The sequence below is a fragment of the Lethenteron reissneri genome, chromosome 64 (genome assembly GCF_015708825.2).
Source record: "Lethenteron reissneri isolate LAM-NWPU_2019-01 chromosome 64, ASM1570882v1, whole genome shotgun sequence".
Taxonomy (NCBI): Eukaryota; Metazoa; Chordata; class Hyperoartia; order Petromyzontiformes; family Petromyzontidae; genus Lethenteron; species Lethenteron reissneri.
In genome coordinates this window covers 5261018-5284302 of record NC_083842.1, presented here as the reverse complement: position 1 = coordinate 5284302, position 23285 = coordinate 5261018, and the positions used below count along the sequence as shown (strand labels likewise).

Genomic DNA, 23285 nt, shown 5'->3' with positions numbered 1-23285 from the left:
GGCAGGGAACAAGTGAGAGTCTCACTTGTCATGTTTCTATGGAATTTCGGTAACGTTTATTGACAAATCTGTATTTCTATTTACTCAGGCGGTGGCGATTGAAATCTCTAGAGCTCTTCCTGAGGTAAGCATGGTTCCATGCATCTGGAGAATCTCACTCCATTGCAATACAGCAGGCTAATGCTAGTTTGATGTACAATTTAACCACTGTTACCACACTATATGCACGTGTCACAGTTATTTCCTGCCAACTCTATTCCTCATTGGCAGCTGAATGCTTCCTATTCAATTTCATAGAACGTTTGATGTAAAAAATAATGCAGGAGACCCTTGAATATCGCATGGGTTACGTTCTTGGAAAGTGTCGCGTAAGCGAAAACCACGATATTCAGTACTTAAGCCTTCCCTAAATAATTGAGTTAGTGACACGGCAACCAAAAATAGACATCACAATTGAAATAAGTGATGTACTGTATGCCAAATAAACTAAATAATTTAAATAAGCATGTAAAAACATTATACAAAAACATTCATAGACAATATAAATAGGAGTATAAATACGGAATAAATAATATACTTCCCGATGATGATGAGCCAAAGCGGTTTGGTGTCTTTGTCCGCGAGTGGGGCGCGGTGGTGCAACGGTGAGGGCACTGCGCAATGAACTTACCCACCCGAGTTCGATTCCGGCTCCTGGCCAACGTCGGTGACGAACGTCTGAACCGGCACTGGGTCTCCCCTAGGTTTACTCAGCCTCAAATGAGTACCTAGTGTGATGTGTAAACATCGCTCTGAGGAAGACAAAGGCGACCGGGCGTGGTGTTGGTCACCCACCCCTACAGTCGATAAAGGCTATATGGGGATCTTTGCCTTTATCTGCGAGATGCTTGCACGGCAAAGGTTGAAGTGCAACGGGCTTGCCTCACTACCCTCACCCGCCTCGCCCCGCACCCAATGATACTGTTACTTCCACGTGCAATATACCCGTGAAAGGCTAAAACTAACCCCCGCAATAGCTAAAGTTGTCTACAAAGAGGTTGCCCGCGATAGGTCGAAGCCGCAAACGATAACCCCGCGATATTCAAGGGTCTCCCGTACTCATAATTATCGCCAATTTGTCTTTAAACGTCTGCCCCGTGGTTAAATCCTACACCGTACGCTTACACTTGAGCTTCTTCTGTCGTAGTGTACATAAAGATCTGTATTTGCTCTTCAGAATGTAAGGTACTCACCCACATATTTAGGACAACTATTTGTCTGCAAATGTTTATATTTAACAAATGTTACGTTGTAATTTCATAGGACATCCCTAAGCCAAATTGGTAGCAATGCAGCTTGACCATTGGAGAGGGGACAATGGGAGGTTGGGGGTGGGGGCTGGTTCGGCCACTAAACGGAAAGGAGAGTTGTAACTTGAAAATAGTGAAGTGTTTTACTTTCCTATTATTCAGAAATATCGCGACACATCTGGGACTTTGCCGTGCCACACAGGTTGCAAGGCCCTGCTCCCACTGGATTTGGCCCGACCCGAATCTACCCCACTCCACCCCGCTCCACCCACCCTACTCCACCCCGCTCCACCCACCCTACTCCACCCCACCCACCCTACTCCACCCTGCCCCACCCACCCTACTCCACCCTGCCCCACCCACCCTACTCCACCCCACCCACCCTACTCCACCCCGCTCCACCCACCCTACTCCACCCCGCTCCACCCACCCTACTCCACCCCGCTCCACCCACCCTACTCCACCCCGCTCCACCCACCCTACTCCACCCTGCCCCACCCACCCTACTCCACCCCGCTCCACCCACCCTACTCCACCCTGCCCCACCCACCCTACTCCACCCCGCTCCACCCACCCTACTCTACCCTGCCCCACCCACCCTACTCCACCCTACTCCACCCCGCTCCACCCACCCTAATCCACCCCGCTCCACCCACCCTACTCCACCCCGCTCAACCCACCTCACATCGCCCTGTCTCACCCCATACCGTCCCGCACTGTTCCGTGCCACGCCGCACTCCACCCAGCCCCACCCTAGCGCTGTCGTGACGACGTCCAGCATTTTTACAAGCTTTTATTCAACTCACTCTGTCTGTTGGTGTTGTAACCTCAAACCTTGTAACTCAATTTTAACCCACTTCCCAATGTGGTATCGACTGAAAACTTGGTATACTTATGTCATACTGATGACAATACTATATTCTATCATAAAAATATATATTTTTAAACATTATTTTGTATATGTTTGGCTCTAATTGTCCACGCTCAACTGACGTTGGCTGTGTAGGGGTGTCAGGGGAAGGATTCCCACCAATAGATGGGTTAGTGGGAGGGGTGATCGAGGAGATATAAGGAGAGAACGGGCGGGAAGGAGGGGCCTTTGGCGGGAACGATATTGTGACGGCTGGGGGACAGGTGTGGATGGAAGGAAAGGAATAAAGGACGAGACCCCTGCAATCTGGTGTCGGCTCCTACTTTACATCTGGTGGCAGCGGTGGGATCTCATGGCTACAAAGAAAAATCCCCGCGGGAAAGAGCCAAGGGAGGAGGAAGCAGGGGCCGGGGGGATCCTTCCCATCCCGGGCAACAAGGGGGCCTGCTATCAGAAGCAGCAGCAGGGGGCCCGGATCGCCTGGAGGACCCCATGGAGGACCGCATGGCCCGCGTGGAGAGGGCACTCCAGGAGCTCCTACAGAGGCTCCCTATGGGGGGCCCGCCAGCACCGGGACCCCCACCCCCACACGTACTACGGGAGGAGAGGCCACGGGACCCGGAGGCCGACCAGCCGGCCGGGCAAGAGCCGCAATCAACCTCGTCACGCCAGCCGCCGCCGGTCCCGCCAAAACCCCCAGGGCTAACCACCCAACACGGAGAGCAGGTGGCCGGACGGCCGCGTCGGCTGGGGCCTGTCGACAAGTTCGTGGCTGAGGAAGAAGACTGGGAGGAGTTTGTCCGCCGATTCGAGGCTGCCTTCCACGCTCTCGAATGGACAGACGAAGAGGCACTACGAGCGCTGCCATCCGTTCTGGGCAAGGAAGCACTCGCCTCTTACACCTCCCTTCCCTCGCACAGCAAGACCACGCTACAGGCGGCCTACGAGGCTTTGGGGGAGATCTATTGCCCGGCGGAAGGAGCCTTTAAACGGTTTCAGGATCGCCAGCGAGGGGCTAAAGAATCCCCTTTAGCCTACAGGGGTGCACTGCTCGTGTTGGCGAGGAGAGCTTTCCCTCGCCTGGCTGAAGAAGCGCTCGAGGACCTCGTGGTCGAGCACCTCATCGCCTACGCTTGCCGCGCCGGCGTTGTAATGCCCGTGGTGACGCCGGATGAACGCACCTCGCTGTGGGCTGCCCGGACCATCCAAGCCCACGAGCAGGTCATGGGCCGGGCGCCATCCGTGGGCCCGGTGGCTGGCGCGGCGGGGGGGAACAGCCGAGCCGTTGCCGCGGCGCTACTGGGTCCAGCGACACCAACCGCCGAACCTGCACCGTCGCCACAGGCTGCCTGTGGAGCAGCTGGGGACGGACCCCCGACGTCTGAGACGGAGCCATCGCTGCGGGAGGTGTACGCGGCGATCCGGGGACTGGCGGAGCAGAGGGACCAGGGGCGCGACCAACCGCCGCGTCGCTGGCAGCCGCCTCTACAACATCGCGCCGAGCCCCCCCGACGGAACGCCCCGTGGGTCTGCCACCGTTGTGGTCGAGAGGGGCATGTGGCGAGGGGGTGCCGCACAGAGCCGGAGGCCGCCAACGTCACCTGGAACCCGCCGGGGCCGAACGCCGACAGGATCCAGGCGAGTGACGCCGTCCCGCCCGGCCTCTCGGTCGGGCCGAGCAATTATAATTCCGACGCCGCGAACTTACCGGGAGTCTCCTCGGGGTGGGCGCCGTCGGTGTCGTTCCCCGGTCCCCATTGTCCGGGTCGGGGGAAGGGGATCGCGCCGGGGATAGCGCCGGGGCCTGGGATTGCGTCGCGACCAGGGGTGGCGTCGCGACCCGGAGTGGCGTCGCGAACGGACGTGACGTGGCATCCGGGAGTGACGTCGCGGCCAGGAGTGGTGTCGCGGATCGCGCCGGGAGTTGCGCCGGGGCCGTGGACCACGTCGGGGATCGCGCCGAGGCCGGAGACCACGTCGGGAGTCGCGCCGGGGCCGGAGACCGCGTCGGGAGTCGCGCCGAGGCCGGGAGGGACGTCGCGGGCGGACGTGACGTCGCGGGCGGAGGTGACGTCGCGGGCGGACGTGACGTCGCGGGCGGAGGTGACGTCGCGGGCGGACGTGACGTCGCGGGCGGAGGTGACGTCGCGGGCGGGCGTGGTTTCGCTGCCGGGCGTGACGTCGCGGGCGGGCGTGACGTCGCGGGCGGGCGTGACGTCGCCGGCGGGCGTGACGTCACCGGCGGGCGTGACGTCGCGGGCGGGCGTGGTTTCGCGGGCGGGCGTGACGTCACCGGCGGGCGTGACGTCGCGGGCGGGCGTGGTTTCGCGGGCGGGCGTGACGTCACCGGCGGGCGTGACGTCGCGGGCGGGCGTGACGTCGCCGGCGGGCGTGACGTCACCAGTTGCCTGCGACGCCGGCGAGTTGCCAGGGGCAACGGCCCGGGGGCGGAGGCAGCCCACAAGATTGACAGTGCGCCCTGGAGCAGTTCCACGGGCCGCCTCGCCACCGCTTTGCGGCAGATCGAGACGGAACCAGGGGGACCACGCCCCCGTGACAAAGGGAAGGGAGGGGAGAGGGGAGGGGCTCACGGGAAGGCCCACCCCCCAGTCCCCACTGCCCCCTACAATGGGGGGGGCCCCCCACACCACAAGGGGGGCCCATCCTACGTCACCAAAGGGGGGCAATTTGCACCACATAGAGAGCTCAGCCCGCAACCCAGGGGTAAGCCCACACTATGTAACAAGGGCGCGTTCACCCTGCTGCGACGCACTCCAAAGGGAGGAACCCCATCTTCAGTCCATTCACATCCATCCCCCATCATTTCACCATGCACCACAGGATAACGAGACGCCGCCTGGTCAGTGGCCGGACTCAGCCACACAATGGAGGAAGCTGGCAAGGCGGGTGGTAGCGGCCACGTCAGGAACCTCGGTCCTGGTCGGTGAAATCGCGGGAGTGTCGGCACGTATCTTGGTGGATACGGGGGCATCAGCCACGATCATCTCGAGCACCATGCACGAGATGCTGCCGGATAAAATCCGACCTTTAGTCCCCGTCAAGACAACGTTCATTGCAGCAAATGGAGGCAGCATGGGCTTCCTGGGCTAGGTTGAAGCCCCGATACAGATTGGGCAGCTTTCGGTAGCAGGACCCATCCTTGTCTCCGCAACGTTGCCCGTACCCTGCCTGTTGGGGACGGACTTTCTGAGGCGGATGCCAATGAAAATCGATCTGGTCAATGGGCGGGTGGAAGTCCAGGGAACGCATCTCCATTTCCTAAAGGCGGAGGGGGCCAGCCGGGGTGTACCCTACGTGCAGGCTCTGGTCAGTAAGTCTGTCTCCATTCCCCCGGCAGCCCAGATGCTGATTCCGCTGCAATATCGGTCTCCCCTCGTGACAGCCCGACCAGACTCACCCATCCTGGTGTCTCCGGCGTCAGCTGCCATGGATCGCCATGCGCTGGTGGGAGCCGAAACTATTGTACAGAGGAACCAGCATCTGTTCATTCAGGTGCTGAACACCTCCGATAGAACAGCGACGGTGCAGGAGGGAACAGTTCTGGCCCACGTTAGTCCCTTGTCATTAGGAGCCCCAGGGACAAAGCCCGAGCTTGTAGGCAGCATCAGCCAGTCCGAGGACAGAGGGGCCGAATCGTGGATGGACCAGCTGGCGGGGCCTGAGCCGGGATTGCCGCCCGACCAGAAACAGCAGCTGCACTCATTATTGCATGAGTTCTCGGACGTGTTCAGCCGGGGACCGTTCGACCTAGGGCGCACAAATCTGTCGCAGCACCACATTAACACGGGAGATGCCGCACCCCTGCGCCAAAACACATATAGAATGAGCCCAATGGAAAAAGGGCACATTCAACAAGCGGTGCAGGAGATGCTGCGGGCCGACATAATTTCTCCATCCTCGAGTCCCTGGGGGGCACCGGTGGTCCTAGTCAAGAAGTCAGACGGGTCACTGAGATTCTGTGTGGACTTCCGACGCCTCAATGCCGTCACGCTGGCCGACGCATATCCCCTACCATGTATTGACGACTCATTGGATGCACTGGCGGGAGCAAAATTTTTCAGTACGCTGGATTTATTGTCCGGGTTCTGGCAGGTCCCACTAGACGCGGACTCCCGGCCTAAAACAGCGTTCCGGACACCACAGGGCCTGTTCGAGTTCAACTGCCTGCCTATGGGCCTCCAGACTGCGCCGGCGACGTTCCAACGCATAATGGAGTTGGCCTTAGCAGGCCTCCAATGGGAAACGTGCCTCATCTACCTGGATGACGTCATTGTCTTCAGCCGATCATTCGAGGAACACATTGACCGATTACGTCAGGTATTCCTGCGGTTCCGGAACGCGAATTTGAAGCTCAAGCCGTCGAAGTGCCACCTTATGCAGTCGTCGGTACGCTACTTGGGCCACGTCGTCAGTGAGTCTGGAGTGGCTACAGACCCGGAAAAGACGGCCTGCGTGAGGGCCTGGGCTGTTCCCACAACGGTTCCAGAGGTACGCCGGTTTGTGGGTTTCGTTTCTTATTACCGCCGGTTCGTACCCAACTTCGCAACCATTGCCAAGCCCTTGCACGTGTTGACGGCGAAGAACCAGAGGTTTTATTGGGGCCCTCTGGAGGAAGAGGCATTCCAGCAGCTGCGCTCACGTCTGACAGATGCACCACCATTGGCTTTTCCGGATTTTGGCCTCCCCTTTATCCTGGACACGGACGCCAGCGATGTGGGCATCGGCAGTGTTTTGTCGCAAGTCCAGCAGGGTCGCGAGGTGGTTATCGCCTATGGTAGTCGCGTGCTTTCATCAGTGGAGCAGCGCTACTGCGTCACACGTAGGGAACTCCTGGCAGTCGTTCACTTCGTGCAGCAATTTCGACCCTACCTGTATGGTCGCAAATTTACGGTCCGCACTGACCACGCGGCCTTGCAGTATTCGCTCCGCATCGACCAGCCTTCGGGGCAGCTGGCCAGATGGATAGAGCGCCTGCAGGAGTACAGGTACCAAGTAGTGCATCGCAAAGGGACCAGACATGCCAACGCAGACGCATTGTCCCGACTGGCGCCCCAGGGCCCTTGTGCATGCACCACAGGCGGGGCACGCTGCAAGGAGGCGAGGCCGGAGGGGACAGTCATCGCTCCCGTACGCACGGCGGAGGACGCACAGGGTGAGGTCCAGCTGACCGACCACGACCTGGGGCTGACCTTGGACGATTGGCGACGGCTACAGCTGGAGGAAGCCCCACTGCGAACGCTACGCGCCTCAGCAGAGGCAGGGGGGGAGGAGTACATCGTATGGGAGGACCTCCTCATGCGATGGGACCCGACAGGGCGCCGACGATGCCTGGTAGTTCCGGAGTCGCTGCGTCAACAATTGGTTATGGACGTACACGGCCGCCAGCTGCTGCACCTGGCGGGGCGGAAGACACTGTACACATTACAGAGTCGGTACTTTTGGCCGGGTATGACCGCTGACGTGCATCGATGGGTCGCTACCTGCGTCGAATGTGCGCGGCGAAAGCCGCCACCCCGGGTAAGCCGGGCGCCCCTACAGCCCATCACGGTGACCAGGGTCAACGAATTGGTTGCGTTGGACATCCTGGGACCACTGCTGGTCACGCCACGGGGAAATAAATACCTGTTGGTCGGAGTCGAGTACTGCACGAGGTGGCCGATGGCGTGGGCCCTCCCGGACCAAACGGCACAGACCATCGCCGATGCCTTCGTGGGAGGCTATGTCCTTGATAAGGGGGCACCGGAGCGGTTGCTCACGGATCAGGGCAGGAATTTCTCCTCACAGCTATTGAAGGACGTCTGCTCTATCCTGGGCACTAAAAAGGTCAGAACATCTCCGTATCATCCCCAGACCGATGGGATGGTAGAGCGGCTTAACCGCACCATAGCGGCCATGCTGTCCCAAGTGGTGGACGAAAACCATTCCGACTGGGACCTCCACATTCCATCTGTCTTAGCGGCGTACAGGGTGGCCCCACACGCGGCGACGGGGTTCTCGCCGTTTTTCCTGATGTACGGACGGGATCCCGTTCCGCCTATTGAGGTGCAGCTGACGGACATTCCCGCAAGAGCCGACGCATGGCCGAAGGCACTAAAGACCTCCCTCATTTATTTGAGAGAGGCCCGCCAAGCAGCCGAGGCCGCATCGGCCACGAGCCAAGAGAGTAATGTACGGATACGGGAGAGGACAGTGACAGCCAAGCCCTTCAAAGTCGGGGACCAGGCATGGCTACACTGTCCTCAGGTGCCGGTTGGCCTCTCACCAAAGCTGCACCGACCCTGGAAAGGGCCGGTCGAGGTCATTAAAGCACTCCGACCGCAGTGCGTCCAGGTCCAACTGGGTAAGCGACGATGGTTTGTACACCCCACCCGCCTTAAGCCATACATCTCTCCACCGTCATCTTCACCAACATCACCACCAACATCACTGCCAACATCATCATCATCCCTACCCAGGCCAAGGTCGCCGACCACCACGCGCCGACCGGCAGGGGGTTCGGTGCCCTGTGTTCCCTTGTCACCTACAGCACCCCATGTGAGGCCTGACGGAGCGGCGGCACGAGCGGGGGCCGGAGAGACAGCGGCGCCAGGCAAGGCGACACCGGCACCACCGAACCAGGGACCGCGACGAGAGAGCCTTCGAAGGAGGGGGCCGCCACGGTCATCTGCTGCCTGTGGATGTCCGGGCTGTTACGGGATGCTGGCTGGAGACCTGGGCAGGCCGCGCAATTGATTTTGTTGTGTTATGTTGCATTGTATGGTTGTGGGGGGGGTAAGGGCTGTCGTCACTGTTAGTGGTGGGAGGCATGGGGAGATTTAAATGGTCCATGGGGGAGGCAGAACCGAGGACGGTTATTTTTTCTCCGGGGGGGGGGGGGGGTGATGTAGGGGTGTCAGGGGAAGGATTCCCACCAATAGATGGGTTAGTGGGAGGGGTGATCGAGGAGATATAAGGAGAGAACGGGCGGGAAGGAGGGGCCTTTGGCGGGAACGATATTGTGACGGCTGGGGGACAGGTGTGGATGGAAGGAAAGGAATAAAGGACGAGACCCCTGCAATCTGGTGTCGGCTCCTACTTTACAGCTGTAATTGGCCACGGCCCCTTACGTTATGGCAAGCCTCGGGGCCACTTCCTGGAGTCGTGGAGTTCTCCCATTACTAGTATATTTCATAAAAGCGTGTTTTTAAAAAAGTTGTTTTTAATACTACTTATTAGATTATAAAATTGACGCCATGTGAGGAAGTATACTGTACAGGCTCGTCTCGCTTCAGGAGCAAAATAGTGAAATTAACTCGTCAAACAATCGTTTGACGAGTTAATGTCATGTTTCTATGGAACGCTAAGGTACGTTTTAGCCCCCAAAATTTCCACGCTTGAACACATTTTTTCGTATGAGAAATACAAATTATGATTAAAAAATAAAGTGATCAAATGTAACACGTACCACACATGGAGAATCACGGCGCTTGCAGATGCCTGGCATTTTTGTTGTTTAATTGGTAGACGTTAGTGGGTGGACCACTGGCATGTACTGTGTGCATGCTGAACTGCGTTCGCATCGTGCGTAGCCAAACGCGCTAATCGCAGCTTCAGGGAAAGGACAACAAACTAAACACGAATAACATTTCTATAGAAATGAGTTTTCAATCTCGATTTTAAAGTTGCTTCCTAATATCGTAAGGAAGAGCGTTCCAGGCGGCCACAGAAGCACATCTGAAAGCGCGTAATGCAGTGACTGTCTTGTTGGATGGTTCAAATATCAATCGACACTGGTGTTAGCTTTGGCTAGGAATCGAACCAGCGTTGCTGGGTTCATAGCCACGATGCGGGGGATGCGAGATGGATCACGACTTCCTGCTCTCAGTGACTGCAATTTAGTGGCGCCACCCACCCCTCACCTCACCCCCATCCCTCCCCCCACCCACCCACTCCTCCTCCCCCCACCCACCCACTCCTCCCCCCACCCACCCACCCACTCCTCCCCCCACCCACCCACCCACTCCTCCCCCCACCCACCCACCCACTCCTCCCCCCACCCACCCACCCACTCCTCCCCCCACCCACCCACCCACTCCTCCCCCCACCCACCCACCCACTCCTCCCCCCACCCACCCACCCACTCCTCCCCCCACCCACCCACCCACTCCTCCCCCCACCCACCCACCCACTCCTCCCCCCACCCACCCACCCACTCCTCCTCCCCCCACCCACCCACTCCTCCTCCCCCCACCCACCCACTCCTCCTCCCCCCACCCACCCACTCCTCCTCCCCCCACCCACCCACTCCTCCTCCCCCCACCCACCCACTCCTCCTCCCCCCACCCCCACTCCTCCTCCCACCCCTCCCAACACCCACCCCTCCCCCCACCTACTCCGCCCCCCACCAACTCCTCCCCCTACCCACCCAGTCCTTCCACCATCCACCTATCCACTCCTCCCGCCATCCACCCACTCCTCCCCCTGCCCACTCCTCCCGCCACCCATCCACTCTTCTCCCCACCCACCCACTCTTATACCCACCCACCCCTCCCCCAACCCATCCACTCCCCTCACCCACCAACTCCTCCCCCCACCGACCCAAATCAGTGCCACCACGAGCCCCCCTCCTCCACACGACGAAACACGCGGGCACGCAGCAAAGCAGATCTGGTAGTCAAACAGCTGCCGGCAGCCGCGTGCTTCCTGCCGCCGCGGATGCATATCGATCGATTGGTCTCTGCTCGTTAAGTGAAAATTTTGCTTGTTTTGGGATTTTTTTTAAAATCTAAATTAAAATTGCTTGTTATAGCGGATTATTGTAGAAAGAAAGCTTGTTAAACGAGACATTCCTGTGAACGAATGTCGTTTTCATGTAAGTGATACCCTTTGTGTCAATGAGCTCTCATCTGGCGTTAAATACAAGTGTACTGCTTACTACTACTTGACACAAGGGCACACCTTGACCTTTTGTTTCTGCAGGACAGAAATAAAAAATTCCAGGAGCTGAGAAAGACTTTCTGCAACTGAAATTGATGCACTAAAGGTACAGTCGCACATCTATTATTACTTTAGCTTCAACATGCACCAGCTGAGCCTGCAGGAGATCCACGTGTCTCATATACAGTAATACCTCGATATACAAAGTCGATGCGTTCCTGGAGTTTCGTTCTTATGGCGAAGCTTCGTATATTGAATAACTTATAACAGTGGAACTGGGGATGTGTTCCCATCTTTCATAACTTACTATTTCATACTGTAAACACTTCGCAACACACCATAGTGTAAACAAAGACAATTAACATTGAAAAATATTTTATGTTGTACAATATGAAAAAAAAGAACTGACATAATTAATTAAAAACACAGTGTACTGTACTGTAAAATATATTCACACTCCCCCGTGTAGTCTTCCGTGCAGTCATAAGTTTGTATTGCCCACCGAACACCACAGCTCCTCCGTCACGTGGTCCGTTGCTGCGCGCTGATTGGCCGAGACAAATGTAAACAAACATTCTATGACCGATCGTGATGCGGAACGCTGAAGAAACATATCTTATTATACTTTGTCTTATTTATATCGTACAGTAGATATATAATTGTGTTATTTCTGTGTTCTTGTCCGTGCATTTATATTTTAACTTTATTTTTTACCATAAATATAATGGTAATAAATCCAAAGCTCGTTATACTGAAACTTAATTTATCGAATATTCACACATCGAGTTATTACTGTAGTCACATCTACACACGCATGCAGTGTGGATAACATGACGACTGCAGTAACGACACTCGCTCTAGTCGTATTTAATACACACCATGATTGCCAGAAGTCAGCCAGTGCCATTGAGACTACCACATTTCTAGTGCTTTTCTTAGCGGTTGCATGGATCACACCTGACGAGCAAGTTCTGCTCTTGGGTACCTCTCCATCTGGTAATTTAGCTCTGGGTGCCGCACTCTTGCTTCTCTCGGCAATATACCCTGCTCCGCCCTACACGTGTGCGTGTCTGTGTGCTGATAGTAGGGAGCGGTAGCGTAGCGGTTAGCGCGCAGCGCTACGAACTCGAAGACTCGAGTTCGAGTCCTGCTGATGGCCAACACCGGTGATGAATATCTGAACTTGTCCTGGGCCTCCCCTAGGTCAACTCAGCCTCAATAAATACCTGGTGTGGTGTGTAAACATCACCACGATGGAGACAAAAGGCGGCCAGGCGTGGTTCTGGCCACCCATTCCTTGTTGTGCCGTGCCGGCCTTCATAGGTGCTCGTCGCGAGCAGCACTTGCTCCTACAGTCTGTTCAGGCTTTCGTGGAGGTAGGGGGGAATCTTCGTCTTAGCGCAGCTGGTTCTGTACGGTGCGATAGAAGTTCAACATAAATACATACATGCTCATCAACCCTGCTCCACCCAACATGTGTGTCTTTATCTACTCTACTCCACCCTGCACGTGTCTGTGTGTGATCATCTACCCTTCTCCACCCTAGACGTGTGTGCTTATCCCGTTTACATCCACAATCCTTTCCATCCATTTCTAATTGTATATGGTGTGAAAATAAGCTTTTTTCAATTGAACAATCTAGTGAAACAACAAATAAGGACAAATAATTAGTAAACCATGTATGGACAATTACGCTGATGTGAAGGTTACGCTGTGGTTAACGTGCTCGACTTATGATCAGAAGGTTGTGAGCAAATTAAGTTGAACTCAAAGTAGAGTGCCAACTCTACCCATTCAAACGAATTTGAGGGACGCCAACAGTGGTCATGCTATGAGAAGACTGACTCCCACCATGAAAATGTGGAATATCCACCACTGGTTCAGAGATGTGAACAAAGAAGAGTCGTTGCCAGCTGGAATGTTTTGCGAGAGAGGCTGGTACATTGTCTGTACCGATGGACGCTTGGGACTCCTCTGTGTTTTAGAGAGAAACGCATTCAAAAAGTTCACATCACGTTGCAACATCGTACACGTTTGTGGTTGGTACACATGACACGTAAAGCAGGTGTGTAGTGATGTGTTATTATTTCTCTGCTCATCACTTTTATTGCATCACGTTGCAGCGTCTTCTGGCTGCGTTGTGCCGAGCTGGGATCATGGTACTGTATAACCTGTCCAGCCAGAAGAGAGCGTCTTGGAAGGGACCAATCACCTCATGATCCATTTACAAAAATCTTTCGTCTCTATATTTTGCTCCATTGACTGCTAATTAACAGTAAAATAGATTTACGGAATGCAATTTCAAACCATATATTTGCTAATTGTGGGAATTATAAATCGTTCTATAAGTGTTCTAAATACAGTAATAGTGTTCAATACTGGCACATCATGACATTGTTAAATAGTAATTACAAAATATATATGCCATGTTACCCCAATATATATTACTTTGTGGTTTCACTTCTGAAACTCCTTAACGTTTTCTTTTTATCGTCATGAATTAATATATCTTCATTTAATCACAATCTTGGTGAACACCTCGGCGTAAGCACTTAACAATGAGCAACGTCAACAACTGACCTCATCACAAATGAAAAATCAGACCTCTGTTTCACGAAGTGATCACCCTTGTACGATGTGGCGATGAGCATGGGTGGGGAGCCTCGCCATATTGGGCGGTGTGTCACGATTTTAAGAAAAGTTTGTATTCAGGGTAACAGCCTCCTTCGTTAGTTTTCTGTGTTTTGTTAACAAACGGAACATTGCCATTCAGTCAACAATTACCGATTGTTGTATAACGTCAATGTCCTTGAGCCAGGTTATAGATAACTGATATTCAGTATCTCTTTCAGAAAAAAATCCCTGAGTGATGCAATTATAGAGGGATAGTTAACAAATTAAACATCTTAGGGTTATTAAGGGATTAATGCTACGACGTCACGTGCCGTTTGATAGCTCCGCTCAGAGCGGCCTTTCCCCTGCAAACCGGTGCACGGGGCGCATGCTGACCAGAATCCAGCGACCCCTCATCACAGTGATTGATTAAAGCGGCTTCCACAACAAGACATGGTGCATTGCACAGAATACGAACCATAATGAAGGGCAACTACAATGCAGACTCATTAGCCTGACTCCCCACATTACAACTGTAGAGACATCCGTGGATACATATGAGGGCCAGCGTGCTTGCGACTGAGTCCATTTGTATGAAGTTAGTGTATGAATGTCAGACACTGAGACGGTGTTGACACATGTATTAGAAAGCAACTAACAACTTCGATTATATAATTACTCTGGTATAGCCGCATCTTCCAATGTCTAGCCAGTGTGGAAATGAATGCCAAATGCTTTATAGAGGGGTTCTCTAGAGCTGTCTCTATGCCCTTCAACCAGCAGTGGTGTGATCAAGCAATTGCAGGGCTGCACCTTTATATATACAACTCTGCACTGATTACAAATGTATTATTTAAGCACATTGGTGTGTTTCTTATTATTAGGTTTAGTTTTTCAAAAGCACTCCACCCTGCTCTTTTTCGCCACTTCATCATTTTGACCTCGGTCTCCATCTTAAATAACTTACCTGCGTCGACTGCGAAGTGCCTTGCAGGTGTGCGCTCAGGCAGCGCAGGTTAGTGGACTTGGGCAGGACACGTCGCGAGAAGGGATGATTGCGGTGATCAAGACCAATGTGGGAGTGGTGGTCAGAGGGAGGGAACACGACCGGTAGGACGCCCACAACGGAGATGGAGCGACGAAATCGGCTCCTGCTGAGAATGGATTGTTGCATTAAATGCGTCTCTTAAAATAGCAAAATGGCGTATTTTAATAAATAAATTCATGTTTACAAATAACATTGACACTAAACACATGGGCATTGAACAATTCACCCGATTTGATACGTTGTAACTGTTTGGGTTGCAATCTGACTCGATAAATGTTACGAAAAATAATTGTGTTGAATATGGATTTCATATTAAGTTACAGATCTGAGAATTTTTAAAAAGTATTTAATGGTTGGTCAACAACACTGCTTAAAATGAAAAAAGTGACCTTTAGGGCAATGGTCCTTCTTCATCAAACTTGTGATATGTGGAACAATATCGGTCTGTCATTGACATGTATGTGTAGATGGGCTTGTGGGAAAGTGTCCTTTAATGTGTGGATATATACATTTCGCTTGCGGTCATCTCACAAGCAGTTCTGTGATTTACACCATTGGAACCTCATTTGCCAGTAAAAATATGATAATAGTTTTTTTACCCTTCTATCTGGCAACAAAACTGACACCTTTTTACAAGGAGTCATGTTTGCATAGACCACAATACCTGCAGTCATAATGCAAACAAAAAACACAACTCTGATAATGTGCACTGACCTTGAAGTTGATTGGTCCACACGCGAGACAGCTTTCCTTAGAGCCTAGTCTCATATGGGTTGGACCACGCCTTTTGGCGTCATCTGGTCCAACCCATATGAGACGAGGCTTTAAGGAAAGCTGTCTCGGGTGTGGACTAATCAACTTCAAGGACAGTTGGTGTCAGTTTTGTTGCCAGATAGAAGGGTAAAAAACTAATCAGTTCTGTGATGTCACTTCCCACAGCCCGTTCACTAACACGGGGTGATGCACTGCTGTGCAAGTTCGTAATGGATTCTTCACCTCATGACATGACGCCGACAGCACAATTAGAATAACATTTGTGATAAGGAAATTGTTTACTGTTGATTATGGTTTGTTTTGCGTTCTGTGTGGTTTAAAGAATTTGTTCTCTCGTTTTACTCCATTACGCTAAATGTAACCGAATAGTTTTCACTGAAGACACTTTTTTTATCATTGGCCTAAGTTAAAAAAATGCACATTCTGATGATGTTCTAGAAGGACTAACAAGCACAAATGCAGAACTAGAGTTGTGTCTGCTCGTAACCTGAGAAATACAAAACCCAGCATTTTATTTTTTATCTCTGAAAAACGTGGCGACCAGAATTTAAAGCATTTTCCTTTTCAAACCTATGCTTACGAATCTTCATATGGAGATATTTATTGGGTACTAAGTGCAAATATGAAATGAGGTTCTCAGGATATTTTAAAAGGTACTTTTTACATTTGTAATTGCGTGATTTTGGAAAGCGGGCAAGGTTAATTTATTATATTTTTGGGTTATTCGGTAATCAAAGCCTGGTGTTTTAATATGTTTGCAATAATCCAATAATTAAATGACAATTAAAATAATAACAAGATCAACGAGTCTGAGTCTTTTCAGGAAAGTATATATATGTTCAACTTCTTTCGCACCGTACGTAGCCAACCGTGTTAATTGGAGGTGCGGGGGAAGGCCAACAAACTTAACACAAAAAGCAGTTCTAAAGGAACTACAACAAGCTGTGAACATAAAGATGAGGGAGGGGTATGGGGGGAAATGTGGATCTCAGTTGCCATGTATATCCAACACGCATCACGGACACTACAGCGTAGCATAGAAAATAAATCCCAACGCCGACTGGTACCCGTGACCCTGTTGGAATGGGCAGCAGATCCTATCCTGCTACTCTTGATCAGCCTTGAGGGGTGAGCCGAGAGCAGCCAAGTTGAACATCTTGTTCATCAATGCATGTGGCTAATGCTAGGGTTAAACGACAACCAGTAAGCCGGTAACCCTTGCTATTATCGATTACGGGTTCCAAAAGTCAGGAAGCATAAATCGTATCCCGTTGAATGTCGCGAATGAACGCACTGCACAGCACGTGCCGAAGTACAAACTGCACAGCACGTGCGACTGATTGGCCACCACGAGCCACACCGACGCCTACGGCAGCCACATTAAGTTCCCGTGTGTTGCACTTGTTTCTCAGCTAAGACAACATTTAAGGTGCAGCCTTGTAATTGCGTGCTCATGCTACTGTTGGTGGAAGTGCCTCCACGAGAGGGAACCCTCAAGGGTATCTGTTCTACTCATGTTGGCCAAACGTGTTGGAAGAGGTGGGCGTACCCACTCTTTACCCCACCACATGAAACCAGCTGATCGACTAACTATGGAGGTCCCATGAAACTGTTGGGTGGACAGAGGCAATTCAGTGGCCTAAAATACAATGTTTCGCTCCGGATGATCGATGCAAAGTATGATCTGTGTTTTGATTTAGTGTGCTGATCCTAAAGGTGCATTGAAAAATGTTGACACTCTGACTGATGCTCCTGCTGTTGTGGAGTGACTCATACAGCCAGCTATGGCTGCAGAGTTTGGTAGTACATGTTGTTTACGTCGTTTATTGTGAAAATTCGGTCACAGTTCCTATGATCACTGTTTCATTGCTTTTATGGCTTTATTTTGGTGATTTTTGAAAAGTTTTTCGGTTTGGCCATGTTTGTTTGTTGTAGTACAGAGTTAGACTCATGGCCTTAATCTAAGTTGTCTTGTGATTGTTGTTGTTTGACTTGCATCCCACTGGGATTTTTGCACACAGCGTTGGTGTAGGGTGCTTTTTCTGCAATATTTTGCTGTCTTTTCTTGGATTTTCTGTTTGCAATTAGTCACGAAGTCACTTTAAGATGTTTTCATGTTCATGATTTAGTTTTTTTGTTTGTTGCGGTTGCACCCGATTCAAGAGCCGAATTGCTCACAGGGCTATACCTAATAAATGAAATGAAAAGAGCATTTAAGAAACTTTCTCCATTCGTTCAACTTCCTCGCCGACAGACTGAATCGAACTACTACCAGGATTTCAGTTAAGTGTGATCACCATTACACCACGTATAAGATGATGGACACAAAACACCAGGTTGTACATTTATATTTATTGTTCGACATTGTCTTATGCGCGGCAAACCAGTAATTGGGAGGGGGGGGAGGCTACCAGTTTTTACAATTTAGTTACTGGTCATGAAAGTAAAAATATGTTAACAAGCCTACATAATGGAGTGACTCCAACCTTTCAAAATTAGCCTCACGTTGCAATATACCAAAATTAGCCTCACGTTGACAATATACAAACTGCAGGAGAGAGATGTAGCAGGTTCCGTGTGCCGTCATCAAAGGTAAAGGTGCAGCAATGCAATGTCTTGCTAACACCACGAGTGGTGGAACAGCTTCTACAAGATGGTATTTGGCCTCATGTTCCACGTGGAGGTGAAAGTCCCCACACTTCACCCCAACACACGTGACCTGTTCGTCGACTAACTGTGGTGCACCGATTTATGCTACTGGCTGGACAGAAGCGGTTGGGGGAGGATTTAAGAAACGTCACCATTGTTGCAACCGGTGTGCAGGGAGAACGAACTGGTGACCTCCGGATTGCACGTCCAGTGTGCTAAACATTGCACCACGATTGCATCCCAGCGCCTCCTCGTACGGGTCTGCAACTCATGCTATGACGGGTATCACAAGTGGGACAACCAACCACATTTGAAAAGAATGCTGCACTTGCAGGGACAGGAATGGGGAAGACAAATGTCTCTCCTAATCTGGAGAATGGAATGAAGGGGCGTGGCAGTGCAATGTCGTCGTCTCCCGGCTTAGGGGCCGTCCATAAATGACGTTACGCACCTAGGGGGGGGGGGGTCAGACATTTGTGACGATGTGTGACGAGGAGGGGGGGGTTGAGAAATGTGACGTCACATCAAAATGCGCAACTTTAAATAAATATAAACAACACGTTCTACTTAATGAAATACTTTTAATAAATGTTTTCTCCTACAACGTCAGAGTGCAGCGGCACATTAAATGCGCACTACAATGACAATAGTTTAAAGCGAATTGAAGCATAATTTTTTTTGGGGGGGGGGGCAGAGCTTTGTGACGTCATATTTGAGGGGGGAGTGACTTTTTTTATGACGCCGTGTGACGATGGGGGGGGGGTCAAAAATCGTCCAAAATCGCGTGACGTCATTTATGGACGGCCCCTTATTGAAAGGCAGAACGGGAGTGGCCTCAATCCTACATGTAAAACGAAAAGATAGATCATACGAGACGGAGGAAGTGTGATAACATAAATAAATATACTGTATTCTCCACTGGAAATCGTGACCGCCAATTTGTGACTATCCCTCAAATCGGCACGGAGTGAATGGTTACTTGGCTACGAGATGCGATTCTAGCGCTCGCTGCACGAGTTTTCCTTTTCGCGATATTTTATTTTATCGCTGCACTAATTTTCCTTATCACGATATTTGTCACGGAGCGAGGCCCAGGTCACTCCTCCTCACACACAAGGGGCGCGGTTGGACGTCTTCGCTTCAGCGAGCACAGCGGCCACGCAGCTCACGCAGTGGCCCCGAGCCCAAGTTGACTGCAGGGCCCCTAGTGCACCTCTCAGACAGGGGCTGTCCCCTTACAAGAGAAACCCTCGCAGTCTTTCAGAAGGAACACAGCGCAGCGAGTACACAGCAGGGTGCAATTACTTTGGCGATTGTTTACATTTGCAATGAATGACAATCACTGCGCCGTATCCTCCGGATTAGAAGACAAACTCTTCCCTCCTGTATCTTGCTTAGCAGTTGGTGGTGCGTCTTATAATCCGGTACGCGCGTGTGTGACCACATTTCTATGCGTGTATTGACGACGAGCACAGGTTTAGGCTGCGTCTTACTGTTCCGAAGCGTCTCATAACCCCGACAATGCGGCGACTGTCGACTCAGATAACGACGCTGCGGCGGCAGCCTCCTCTGTTCTCGTCTGAGACGCCGCCCGCTCCATGCACCCAGGAGCGACGCGGGTCCCAGGTGACGATGGCTGCAGTGCTACCGGACCCAGGTCGACCGGGGAACCCCCTCCCTATTCGCAACGAGGCGGGGTGGGGAGGCGGCACTGTTGGCGGATCCCATCATCTGCTGCTGTCACCACCACCACGAGTGGTTCTCGTGACCCGCGCGCGTCAAGGGGAAGAAGACCTCGTGGCGGCGTCTCTGCCGCTCCTGCGAGATCCTCGCGGCGCGCGGAAGCCGCGGTCGAGGTCACCGCTGCTGCTCCGGCGGGGCGACTGTCGCCTGCGACGCCGCGTGGGGTAACACGGAGGTCGATTTGCGAGATAATTGTTATGATAATAACCTCGCTTTTATACAGCGCCTTTCATATTGAAGTTTTCTCAACGCGCTGTACGTAAAATGAATCTGCACGCACAAGTATTGATAACATCGAAGCCAAATAAAAACCGGCTAATGACAATATTCATGACTACACTCGAAGTTCCCATGATGTGGAGGATGCTGTGCGGAGTGACATTCGCTGTGGTTGACAGGACGAGCGAGTGGCAGGAGGATGGTCAAGGAGTGTGTCACGGTGTGGCTGTACGGCGAGCTAGGATCCGATGTACAAACGAATGTATCCGTGATTATCCGGGCTCATGATGGACTCATTAAGGTTCTTATGTTGTAGTCGTTTTGGATGGATCTGCATTGCAGCCTATTGGTATAAGGAACACAGCTGCATGTAGCTGCATTTATATTCATGCATGTGTATCTATACAGATGCATCTATACAAACACTGTACATTTAAACACATTTAACCACTGTACATTGAAACACTACATTTAAACACGGTACATTTAAACACTGTAAATGTAAACACTACATTTAAACACATTTAACCACTATATTTAAACACAGTACATTGAAACACTGGTCATTTAAACACATTTAACCACTGTACATTTAAACACTATATTTAAACACGGTACATTGAAACACTGTACCTTTAAACACATTTAACCACTCGACATTGAAACACTACATTTAACCACTGTACATTGAAACACTAGATTTAAACACTACATTTAAACACTGTACATTAAAACACTACATTGAAACACTGTAAATGTAAACACTGTAAATGTTAACACTGTAAATGCCGCACCACCCTTCACAATCCACTGCTGGATGAAGGCCTCCCCCGCGCCGTGTCGCCCATGGGGGGGGGGGCTGCTTCACTCCGCGTGCTTCACCGCGCCGCTCAACGCCGCCTGGTGAAGTGGAGAGCGCCTGGGGCCAGGCGAGACGTCACTCGCCACTGACGGGAGCCGTGGCCGGGATCGAACTCGAGCTGGCGGGTTCGTAGCGCGGTGCAGGGGCCACCGTGCCACTGCTCCCCACTGCCATGCTCGTCGGTAAACCCTCGTCGCCAGATGACAACGCAGGAAACACGTGGACTCCCACCTGTCCCGTCTGTGTGGGATAGAGTGTGACCCCCTCGCACGAGTGGGTGTTCTCTGGGTGCTCTGGTTTCCTCTCACATGTGAGCACTCATTCAGTGGCTGAAAGCGTCTTACTATAGAGGGAAGTGCAGAGCGGCAGTTAAAACGATTGTGCGAGTTTATTCAATGACTCCACAGTTAGTCGGTCGTGTGATGTGGGGTAAACTGCGGATACCCCCAATCCCTTCCAAGCATTGAAGCGTAGCTCGAATATACCCCTAGAGGGGCTCTCTAGAGCTCCCTCTAGTGAAGACCCTTCCACCAGCACTTGCGTGAGCGAGCACTTGCAGCGCTGCACCTTTACCTCTTAGCGCTGTTGGACAAGAATGGCAGTGAAATTCTCTACCTCAAAAAACACATACTCTTTGGTTCTTTCGGTAAAGTCACGTAGGTATACAAAATAAAATAAATCACGACGTTTCGGGCGCAACACAAGCGTCCGTCATCAGGTGGGAAAGCATGGCCTGCTGCATCAGCAGCTGCATCAGCAGCAGGCCATGCTTTCCCACCTGATGACGGACGCTTGTGTTGCGCCCGAAACGTCGTGATTTATTTTATTACCTACGTGACTTTACCGAAATAACCAAAGAGTATGGATTCCTGCAGTCACGAAAGCTTCAAATCAAGATTACTTAAAAAACACATCGCCACTTTTAATTTTCTAGTTGGTTTGGCAAGAATGCTGCCAACTGCATCGCCCCCGCACCGAGACGCGTGTCCCCCCCCCCTGCACGTGCGTCTCGCGGCTCGCAGCCCTCGCGAGGCGGCGGCGCCACGTGGAGGCGGGTGGGCGAGTGGAGGTCGACTGCAGGCAGAGGGCGAAGCCGCCTTGTCCGGTGGGGGGGACACGAGCGGAGATCGTGCACGGGGAAATGTGAGCAGAGGGGTTCAGTGCAGTTGCAAGGGAAATGACGTAACGAAAGTCACGGTACGTACATACACACGCACACATATATATACACGCACGCATTTGTATGTATGTAGATACAAACTGTACATGCATACACATACAGCTGTGTGTAGATACGTGCATGCATATGTATGTACGAATGCAGCTACATGCACACGTATATATAGTACACATATACATCTGTATAGATACACATGCATCTATATAGATACATGCACATATGCATCAATATAAATGCAGCTACATACATGCAGCTGTGCTCCTTATACCAACAATTAGCTGCAATGCAGATTCATCCAAAACGACTACAACATAAGAACGTTAATGAGTCCATCATGAGCCCGGATAATCACGAATACCTTCGTTGTTTGTAGATCGCATCCTAGCTCGCCGTTCAGCCACACCGTGAAACACTCCTTGTCCATCCTGCCACTCGCTCGTCCTGTCAACTACAGCGAATGTCACTCCGCACAGCATCCTCCACATCATGGGAACTTCGAGTGAAGTCATGAATATTGTCATTAGCAGGTTTTTATTTGGCTTCGATGTTATCAATACTTGTGCGTGCATATTCATTTTACGTACAGCGCGTTGAGAACACTTCAATATGAAAGGCGCTGTATAAAAGCGAGGTTATTATCATAACAATTATCTCGCAAATCGACCTCCGTGTTACCCCACGCTGCGCCCCATGCGACAGTCTCCCCGCCGGAGCAGCAGCGGTGACCTCGACCGCGACATCCGCGCGCCGCGAGGATCTCGCAGGAGCGGCAGAGACGCCGCCACGAGGTCTTCTTCCCCTTCGCACGCGGGTCACGAAGGAGACCGCGCGGGTCACGAGAACCACTCGTGGTGGTGGTGACAGCGGCTGATGATGGGATCCGCCAACAGTGCCGCCTCCCCACCCCGCCTCGTTGCGAATAGGGGGTTCCCCGGTCGACCTGGGTCCGGTAGCACTGCAGCCATCGCCACCTGGGACCCGCGTCGCTCCTGGGTGCATGGAGCGGGCGGCGTCTCAGACGAGAACAGAGGAGGCTGCCGCCCGCAGCGTCGTTATCTGAGTCGACAGTCACCGCATTCTCGGGGTTATGAGACGCTCCG

The 23285-nt window shown here is 52.1% G+C and overlaps 2 protein-coding genes across 4 annotated transcripts in view; both read left to right on the top strand.

Annotated features, from left to right (window-relative positions):
• Positions 1 to 13387, top strand: part of LOC133359254 (astacin-like metalloendopeptidase) — a 67474-nt gene extending 54087 nt beyond the window's left edge. The window contains exons 13-15 of the mRNA XM_061577731.1: positions 89 to 124; positions 11140 to 11203; positions 13221 to 13387. Of these exons, the coding sequence (XP_061433715.1) occupies positions 89 to 124; positions 11140 to 11187 (84 nt within the window). The 3' untranslated portion in view covers positions 11188 to 11203; positions 13221 to 13387. The remainder of the gene's footprint in view (positions 1 to 88; positions 125 to 11139; positions 11204 to 13220) is intronic.
• Positions 1 to 23285, top strand: part of LOC133359253 (uncharacterized) — a 351541-nt gene that overhangs the window by 201038 nt on the left and 127218 nt on the right. The gene's annotated exons all lie outside the window — the stretch shown is intronic.